Source organism: Tricharina praecox (genome assembly GCF_024521635.1).
Source record: "Tricharina praecox strain CBS 144465 chromosome Unknown BZA05scaffold_2, whole genome shotgun sequence".
Lineage (NCBI taxonomy): Eukaryota > Fungi > Ascomycota > Pezizomycetes > Pezizales > Pyronemataceae > Tricharina > Tricharina praecox.
In genome coordinates this window covers 1,277,183-1,286,305 of record NW_026250404.1, presented here as the reverse complement: position 1 = coordinate 1,286,305, position 9,123 = coordinate 1,277,183, and the positions used below count along the sequence as shown (strand labels likewise).

General features: G+C 54.6%; 3 protein-coding genes and 1 non-coding gene across 4 annotated transcripts; all 4 read right to left on the bottom strand.

The window, feature by feature from the left end:
• Positions 1 to 868: 868 nt before the first annotated feature.
• BZA05DRAFT_384979 (uncharacterized protein) lies at positions 869 to 2,110 on the bottom strand. Its single transcript, XM_051482366.1, has 3 exons — positions 1,766 to 2,110; positions 1,714 to 1,717; positions 869 to 1,596 (listed from the first exon to the last, which is right to left on the bottom strand). Exons 1-3 carry the CDS (start codon positions 1,884 to 1,886, stop codon positions 972 to 974), a joined length of 750 nt encoding a protein of 249 aa, XP_051343582.1. The 5' UTR covers positions 1,887 to 2,110; the 3' UTR covers positions 869 to 971.
• Positions 2,111 to 3,476: 1,366 nt separating this feature from the next.
• Positions 3,477 to 3,549, bottom strand: BZA05DRAFT_t27. The gene has a single exon. It is a non-coding gene; the product is annotated as a tRNA-Cys (tRNA).
• Positions 3,550 to 4,141: 592 nt separating this feature from the next.
• Positions 4,142 to 4,992, bottom strand: BZA05DRAFT_456466 (Nitroreductase-like protein; the record flags this gene model as incomplete). Its single annotated transcript, XM_051487555.1, has 3 exons — positions 4,764 to 4,992; positions 4,374 to 4,689; positions 4,142 to 4,300 (listed from the first exon to the last, which is right to left on the bottom strand). Exons 1-3 carry the CDS (start codon positions 4,898 to 4,900, stop codon positions 4,142 to 4,144), a joined length of 612 nt encoding a protein of 203 aa, XP_051343581.1. The 5' UTR covers positions 4,901 to 4,992.
• Positions 4,993 to 6,956: 1,964 nt separating this feature from the next.
• BZA05DRAFT_470681 (Alpha/Beta hydrolase protein) lies at positions 6,957 to 9,123 on the bottom strand. Its single transcript, XM_051487913.1, has 2 exons — positions 8,112 to 9,123; positions 6,957 to 8,057 (listed from the first exon to the last, which is right to left on the bottom strand). The coding sequence occupies exons 1-2, from the start codon at positions 8,999 to 9,001 to the stop codon at positions 7,133 to 7,135; spliced, it is 1,815 nt and encodes a 604-aa protein (XP_051343580.1). The 5' UTR covers positions 9,002 to 9,123; the 3' UTR covers positions 6,957 to 7,132.

The following is a 9,123-nucleotide window of genomic DNA, read 5'->3' as shown; positions in this document are numbered from 1 at the left end:
CGAAAAGGCACTATCGTGTCTCACCTCAGCTACCTATTCATCTGCTTCCGTGGACGAAGCACACATTGGCGTTACCTCTTATGTATGCTTGGAATGCCACAATCTATCTACAGAAATTCTGATTGCCCACTATCTGGACTTTTAGTACTATGTAAGCTGGCCCTTCAGCTTCTCACCATACCATCCATTCACACGATCGCACTCGGACACACACACATGAGCCCACGTCCGTAGCCGCGGCTTCGCGTGTCGGCCGCAGGTCGCATCACATTCGCTGCGGTTTACCGATGGCGTCCGTCGAGGTTTCCGTTGTCCGCCGGTGGGGCTCGGGCTCAGAGCGAGCCCGTTGCACATGCATGCATGCAAGCAACCCCACACAGGCAATGGTTAGATGTAGTGGGGGAGGGGGAGGTTGCGTTTGATTTCTCTCGATCCGCACCGCTCTGGAGACCGTAAACGCTGCGCATGACCCTCCCCCGTATAGGACACTCGAGATCGAAATTGGATAGTGTACTTCTCTCTCGCGGGCAGGCGAGACGCCGATTAGCGAGTCTCGCGGCGGTGGCTCTCTTTGGTGTGGACGTCGTGATCTACTTAGGTCTATAGACACGTCAATAAAATGATTCCCCCCCACTCAAGATCGAGATCGAGATTGGGTGGCGGACCGATGTATGTAGGTGCTCATCGTCGATATGACCTCTATGAAAACCACAGAGTGATAGAGTGATATCGAAAGCATTCCTTCCGGATCACGACGGATACGCCATAAACAGCACGCGATGTCCCTTCGCCCCCAGTGACTCGATGGACACCCGGACCTGTTTGGTGTGGGGAATCCATCCACGCATCCACATCTAATAGGTAGTAATAATAATACAAAATGCACACTACTAGTACAGGAATACACCTTGCCGCTCCCCAACAGCCCGCATTCCTCCCGTTCGTATATACAACCAACCACTACCCACCTCCTAGGCAAGCGAAAGTGTGACATCGTCGACGAGAAGCTCCGCTGAGTCGGCGGCATCCATACAGCTAACCGTTACAGCCAGCACCGCCTCGTCCGTCGTTGGTATGTACGTTCCCACCGCTATGGATCGCACCCAGCCAGTCTGCACGCCGGGGATGACGACCGCGAACGCCATCCCATCCAGCGAGAGCACAGCCGTGCACCCCGACGCTGCCACTGCACCCGACTTCTGCACCCAAAACGAAAATGTGTACTCCGTGCCGCGACACACCGATATTGTCTGCGATATTGTAGCGCTAGCGGGAGCGCGGCTGGCCCGTACGGATATGTAGCCGGCGCCGGTGCGCGCGACTGCGGCGGATGTTGATACGGAGATGGTTGCGTTTGCGGAGTCGGAAGATGTCCATGGAGAGAGCCCGGTTTCGAATCCGCCGTTCGCGACGGCTGATGGCTGCTTGCATGCCGCCGGTGCAGGGGTATCCGCGATGATCCCACCGGGGCCGTCAGCGGCAAGAGAGGCTGTCGCGGCACGGGGAACTGGTGCGGTGATGGTTATAGCGGTGACATAGTCGGGCACGGGGACGGTAGTTGGGCCATATCGGTTCGCCGGCGGGGTGCGAGTGATACTATGGGAATCCATCAGCGCTAACTCGCTGTGAGCATGTACCAATCATTGCCGCCTAGAGTATAGAGCGGTGGGCTGGCCATGAGGAAGAGAGAGGGATTACGTTTCCTACCACGAAGTTTTAGCAATGTACTATAGTTACGCACGAGAGGTATCTGCGGGCACACGTACAGTATTCGTAGTGGTTCGGGCCCGCAAATAATGCTGCTGGTCGTAATACCCCTGACCAGGAGCGGCAACGACGACGCCTGCCGCAGCCGCCGCGAGTAGTATTGTAAATGAGAACTGCATTTCGAAATCCGCAGGGTTGCTACCGTAGAAGGAAGGAAAAACGAGGGCGAAGATCACGGTGTGCGGGGCAGCAATACTATCGAAAAAGCGTGCAAGAGACCGCCAGCGCCTACATATAAGTACCGTAATCACTCACTCACTTGTAGCTATGACTGCCCCTTTCCTTGCGATAACTAGGGTTTTCAGTTATCCCAGGCGACGAGTGCAACACAGCGAATCGGCACGACGAGGAAGCGGAATGAAAGAGGCGAAAGCCCTGCGCTAAATTGCCGAAGAGCAGACTCAGCGGAGGTCTTAATAATACCCGCACATATGGGTACATACCCCCCACTGTCATGCAGGTCCCAGGACCTCCGTCGGCGCCACGCTAGGAAATACAACATGTATGTAGGCATCCAACGTGTTGGCAATATAGCGTAACAGAAACGCGGCGAGGACTGATCAATTAGCTATTCTGGCAAAACCGACGAGTGTTCCACCGTGAGTCAATAGGTATTCAAGGTACGATGCAAGACCGCCCGATAGATCATCCTGCAAAAAAATCCCAGCATTCCTCGCTGTGCATAGAGTAGGTAGGTACACCAGTAGATGTTGTTCTCCTTCGCACGTCATCCGTTGCGGTACCTTACCAATGCGTTGGGTACATCGTATGTATGTAGGTACACTCTGTGTACCTCGTGGACCCTGTGTCGCATGGGGGTTTCGCTTCGTCTATTTACATAGTAGGTATCGAGTCCGTATGTAATACATACGGTAGGCACCTACGCAGCCACTCTGCTCGTGGAGGATCGTTCTATACGATCAATACGAGAATAATTTGCCACTGCGCCGCACACTGTAGTAATCCGCCAAAGCGAATACAGTACCACAAGGCTAGCAAGTTGGTAACTGGGCCTGGACAGTACTGGAGAGGCTGAGTGGACCTTCAATCGCTGGCGCAAGGATAGTCTGCCGGGACCAGGTACTGCGTAAGGCCAAGGGGTAAGAGGGGGAGCGGGAGCGGGAGCGGAGGAAGAGGGTCATGTGGAGCTGAACTTCGGGTCTTGCGCGCTGCCGGTGGCCTGATCGTTACCCAGGCAGGTACATGCCGGTATATAAGTGGTTCCTTCAACCCAAAAGCATTGAGCATTGGGCCCGTTAAAGTTTTGCCTCATGCCCGTTTTGCCTCAGGCCCGGCCAGGCCAGGCCGAAGCCATCAGTTCGTCTAGAGGGAGAGAAGAGGACCACCCGAAATCCGTGATCCGTCTCTTTGGTCGACAGAGTGCACGGCCCACTCAGGCCGGCCACTAGTACCCGCTGTGGATGCTTACGTTACGTTACGGTTACGAGAGAGCGATCCGAGCCTGACTATTATTGGCATAGCCCGGACTCTAGAGGCAAAGCCTAATCGGAATGGACGCCTGCCATTTGACTGTGCGACAAACCCACGCGAAAAACGCCATCCGTCGCACGAATAAAAGCGAAAGCAAAAGCTTGTTGAATAAAAGCAAAAGCAAAGAAAGCTTGTTGAATAAAAGCGAAAGCAAAAGCTTGTTGAATAAAAGCAAAAGCAAAGAAAGCTTGTTGAATAAAAGCGAAAGCAAAATGAGAAGCTCCCACCCCGATTTGAACGAGGGACCTGTCGATCTGCAATCGACCGCTCTAACCCCTGAGCTACGAGAGCCGCTTATCTGTGCCGTGAACCGCAGGATTTATGACCGGCTCTCGGCCTGGACAGCTGATTACTATTACTAGTATGCTCCATCTGATTCCCAGGGCTCGCCGCAGCCGTGCGACACTTCGGCAGCGAATATCCGATCGGTCGTTGTTTGGAAGAGCTATCTGTGGGGCGTCTACTATGAACGGTTTCACGAGTTGCAAGGGTAGCACGGCATCTGTAGGATTGGGCAGTCCACTCCGTCGACAATACTGGCGACCGGATCCGCAGTGACTCTCGCATATCCGAGAAAAAAGCCTCCGATGGATGGCTCCGGTGTTGGCACATTCGGCTGGGAATAAAGGCATCCAAACATTCCGGCACGCTCGGAGTCCCTGGAAACCGCTTCACGAGGAGGTCCGGACTCCGGATGCCTACCTAGCCACATCGTTTTTTTTACTCGTGCACACATATCTACTCTGCAGCGAAGCTTCACGTCCGGAATGATTATGATCAGAGGATAGGTATCAACCAAGTTCTATTCTGCGAAAAAGATTGCCCAAACTAGCCCAAAACGCTAAAACAACAGAATCCAAACAAACGCCCAAGCTTGTGCAATTTAAGCACCGTACACCTTGACGCGGTCCTCGATGGGGTTGAAGGTCTTCTCTCCGGGCACAGCGGTGGGAGTTCCAAAGACGAGCTGCGACTCCAGGAGCCAGCTCTCGGGGACGTTCCACTCCTCACGGACCTTCTCGTCGATGATGGGGGAGTAGTGCTATACGGACATCAGCAATAGCTCGTGGAACATACATAGTAGCAGGAGGGGGGGGGGGGGGGGGGTAACATACCTGGAGGTTAGCACCGAAGCCCTCGGCCTCGAGCGCGGTCCACGCGACGTACTGGTTCATTCCCGAAGCGTGCTCGGAGAAGATGGGGAACTTGTCGGCGTAGATGGGGAAAGCGTCCTGCATGGCCTTGACACCGGTCTGGTCCTCGAACCAGAGAACGGTGCCGTAGGCGGCCTTGAACATGTTGAGCTTTCCCTCAGTGGCGGGGAAGGCATCGGCGGGGACGATCGGGCGCAGGCACTCGATCGTGATGTCCCACAGCTTCTGATGCTCCTTTCCGAGGAGAACGATGGCGCGGGCGGTCTGCGAGTTGAAGCTAGAGGGTACGTGTGAGTCGGGGATATGTACTTGCGGAGTTGTGGAGACGGGAGAGAGGAGAGAGATGCGTACCTGCTGGGAACGTGCTTCACGGTCTCCTGGATGATCTCGACGATTTTGGAGTCGGCGATCGGGGACTTGGCCTCAAGGGCGTAGTGACTGCGGCGGTGCTTGACGGCCTCGAGGAAGGTAGCGGCGGAGAGAGTCATGTTTGCGGGTTTGGTTGAGAAGAAACGGCTGGTGATTGTGGTGGGGTTGAAGGTGCGAGGAAGTGTTGATCTGATGGAAGTGGACTTGAGTGTGTTGAAGATGATGGCAGAAAACATGAATGGGACTACGAGGAGAAGGCCGGTTATAAAGGCGATTGGGATCTTGGACAGCATTCCGAATAATAGAGGGTTTTCAGGTGGCGCTACGACACAATTCCATCCATGCGATCCGGCGATCTCTCAGATCCGAAGTTCACCCAGGTGGGGTTTTCCTTGAGGTTGAGATTCTACTACTAGTGGATTCCATCATCCGAGCTAGGTACGTGTGGCGGCTGGCGCAAACGGTTGATTGCCAGAAATGGAAGTTTGGTAGTTAGTGCCACGTGCGATGCTCAATAATTCCTGCTTATGGCTGCTTGCAAATCAAGGTGTTGGGTTGAGCACTCACCGGAACCACCCCGCTGGGCGTACCACGTGACGCTCGGATAGCAGAATTTTTTTATTTCCGGGAGGGAAGCGACAGGCAGTGCGTTCAGGAACTTTTCTTATTTTTGCACTAGTTAGGACCAATCACAGTGATTCTGTTCCCTGCAGATGCCAGGAACCCGTCCATTTTGTCCGTCAATATATTATTACTCCGAATGCTTATTCACCAAGCTGATGGGGATCCGGAGTAGCGAGTTCATGGTGCATGGTGGGTGAGCTCAGCTTTACAAATTGCATGCGCAGCAGAGTCGCGCTCGATCCAGCCAGCGGCTACATAGGCGGAGTACAGATTGCGGATGTACGCACACTTCTCCACATACATGCGGATGTCTCGAACGGGCGTGCGTGCGTGCGCCTTCTCCGGTGCAACGCGCATGGAATACTCTGGATAACTCTCATGCCTGAAACGTGGCTCCCGGCTCGGGACGGATGCCGAACAAGCGTACCGAATCTTGGATTGTGCAGGCCGTGAGGCTTGAGCCGCCAGAGCTGCCGTATCCATTCTTACATAACTACCACTAATCATGGCTCTGCCCCCACTCGGTCATGTGCTTTCGAAGGTTTGCCCGTCCCAGTGGAACGGGTTCAAGAGGTTTTGATTATCATTCAGAGAACGCAACCTCGCCGGAACGCCGGGTACGTTGGAACTGTGCGACTTATATGCGGGGTGGTCAGCTTGCAGGCGCTCACGATGTATTTATGGAGACGATATGGCATACATACGGACATCACGCTCGTGGCAATAGCAATATCTACCCCCATCACTCGTGTGATTATACACAGAATAAGGGACCGTCACCAAATAGCACTCATGCATGATGTGTTTTTTCGACTTCAGCATCGTGAGTCTTCCAAGCCGGTTCAATGAGTAAATAAAAAAAACAAAGTGTTCCAAGCCGGCTCTCCGAATTATGCATACCAATATTCTAGCGAAATCTCCGGCGATGTGGGTTGATCATGAGACGAGAGGGAGCCCCCTCCCCACAACTTCCTCACAGAAGGTACATATATCGGCCTCGAAACGACACGTTTTTGCAGACGATGCTTCTCGCCGCTCCCCGCACGCAACACAGTTTCCAGCCAAGTCTTCGTATGTATGTGTGTACACACCGCTGGTTACCCACGTGAGCGTCGCGGACACGTCCATGTTACTCGTCTCGATCGCGCCTACTCACACTCGAACACACCGCTGCTGGTCGAGCTGAACACCTCCGTTGCGCCAATAAAAACCCGTGGCGATGCCATTTTTCCCAGCACCCCCTCCTCCTCTTCCTCCTCCTCCCCATCCTCTACCGACCTGGTACTGATTTCACGTCCTGCGTAATGTCACCACTTAACCCCGGCTACCGATGGCGCTGCTCCAAGTGCAAGATCGCCACGAGCGGTGGCACCGATAGGTGTCGTGAATGTGGACACCAGCGTTGCGAACTGTGTGGTATCAAGCATCTGGGGCTGTGGTTGAAGATGCGAGGCATCATGTGGTTGGCTGGATTGAAGCCTGCTAATCGTGGCCCCGACCCGGGCCCCCGACCCGGGCAGCAAGCGTGATAAGCACGAGTAGGGGTCGTGGTGAGAATTAATAGCAGGATTACTTCAAAAATTCTAGTTACGTGGCAGTTGACCGAATGGAAAAATAATGTGCGAGCTATTTACATGACCAAAACAAACAGAAGGAAAGGGTATTATGTGTGTGTATGTACTGGCCAACCCTCAACGCCGACGCCACCCATGGACATAGTAAATCCCCTACTTCCTCTCCTCCTCCTCTTTACACGTTCCGATGACATCTACGACCTCGTCAAACACCCTCTTCTTCGCATCGATGGCCCAGATGACATCGAGGTGCTCATACTCTTCGAGTACACTCTTCCACACGAGATCGACTTCCGGCTCCCTCCCCTCCTCGAATCTCCTCACCAGTTTCCTGCCGTCAACCAAATCATCTGCTCCGGTAACCCACAGCGCCAGCTTCGGAAAGCGATTATCGAACCATGCGCCGCCACCCCTCTCGGGACTCTCCGCCAACTCCTTCTCACCATCGCTTCCCCGCGTTTCCAACTCCCCCGCAGAGTGCGTGCTTAGGATGCACCTGTGCTTCGCAAAACACTCTCTCCCCAGCCACCATCTCATCGCCTCCGCACTGACATACACCGGCGCGAACTGAAAGAACCTAGCACGCAGCCCACGATCCCACCTCAAATCACTCCATCCAAACAAGAACCAAAAAACGCGGTACCCCAGCTCCCCATAGAACTTTGCGGGGACGATTCTATGCATCAGGAGCATGAACGGGATGAATGCGTGGATTCCGAAGACGATCCGGAACGCGGACGGCGGGATCAGCTTCATGAATTTGAAGTAGAACTTGTTGATCAGCGGACCGGCGTAAACTGCCGGCGCGAGGGCGCAGAAAACGCTGATTTTTTCGCCGAGGTCGGGCCGCTGCTGTTTTGCGAGGGCGACGAAGGTCTGCGTGGTGCCTTGACTGTGCGCGACGAGCGCAACCTTGGGGTATCCCGTAAGCGAGAGGATCGGGAAAATGAAGGCTGGCAGGTCGAGAATGCCCATTTGTCGGATGTTCCAAGCCCACATGCGCGGATCGCTGTAGTGGAGCACTGTGTGTCTGGGATTGAAGCCGCAACGGTTGTTGCCTAGGAATACGTCGTAGCCACTAGAATGGTCAGTCTCGTATTGTACAAGAGGAAGATGGACTGTAACTACACACCTGCGGACGAGATGAAACGCGAGCGAGTCTTCGTCGTTGACGCAGTAAGCGCCAGCACTCTGCAGTAGCCCATGGATGAGCAACACTGGGTACCGAGTGCCACCTGACTTTCCGTTGGGCCGCTTCCCCGTCTCCCTTGGTAGTCGAGTCCTTGTATGTTCTTTGGCTTCATCCTCATCCTCGTTCTTCTCGCCATCCTGAACCTCGGGAGGATAATAAGGCAGATTCTGCGGATCAAAAACATGCCACAGATCCAGCAAAAAACCATCCTCCGTCTCGACCGTCAACAGCTCGGCATCGAGGCCGACTCGCTGGGCGTAATACGCAATATCGCACTTGAGCTCATCGGGCTGCCCATTCCTTTCCCTCTCCAATTTTCTCTCCATCTCGATATCTCTGAACAACCTTCCTTGATCCGGATCCTCCAGAGTAACGCGCTTCCACCTCCTCAGCAGAAACTCCGGCAGCGACTCCGCGATCGCGCCCATCACCACCACCCCCAGAAACGACAGGCTGAGTATCCCACTGGTGACCCTGAACACCGCGCACTGCAGCCTCCTGAGCGGCGTCGCCGGACCGTAAACCGGCACGGGAGGGAACAGCGGATCCGTGAATGCGGGCGCCATCTCGATTGTTGTGTTCCCACCCTCCTCCGCTTTCTTGTCCTCTGAGGAACAGGAAGGGGCGGGAGAAGCAACATTGCTTCTGAGCGCGTTGAGTTTTTTCGCCTCGGAGAGGGGGACGCCGGGGAGACGGTGGCCGTCCGCGGTCTCGATGACGGTGTCGTGGTGCGTTACGGACAGAGCTTTGAAGGCTGCGCCGGAGTCGCCGGGGAGGTGTTCGGTCCCCAAATCGGCCTCAATGTCTCGTTCTGTTTCTCGCCCGGCCATTGCTGCTGCTGCTGTGTGATGCGTGAGTGAGAAGCGATGGGGAGTACATTTGGAGCCTTCATATTGATCATGGATTCCGCCAACTGCTCTATTCGAACTCTTGGTAAAGGGAATTCGCGGTG

Excerpts from the sequence above, each read along its gene's own strand:
- BZA05DRAFT_384979 (XM_051482366.1), bottom strand. The coding sequence starts at position 1,886 with ATGCAGTTCTCATTTACAATACTACTCGCGGCGGCTGCGGCAGGCGTC.
- BZA05DRAFT_470681 (XM_051487913.1), bottom strand. The coding sequence starts at position 9,001 with ATGGCCGGGCGAGAAACAGAACGAGACATTGAGGCCGATTTGGGGACC. Across the intron at positions 8,058-8,111 it reads GCGTTTCATCTCGTCCGCAG|TGGCTACGACGTATTCCTAG; the intron begins GTGTGTAGTTAC and ends TGACCATTCTAG.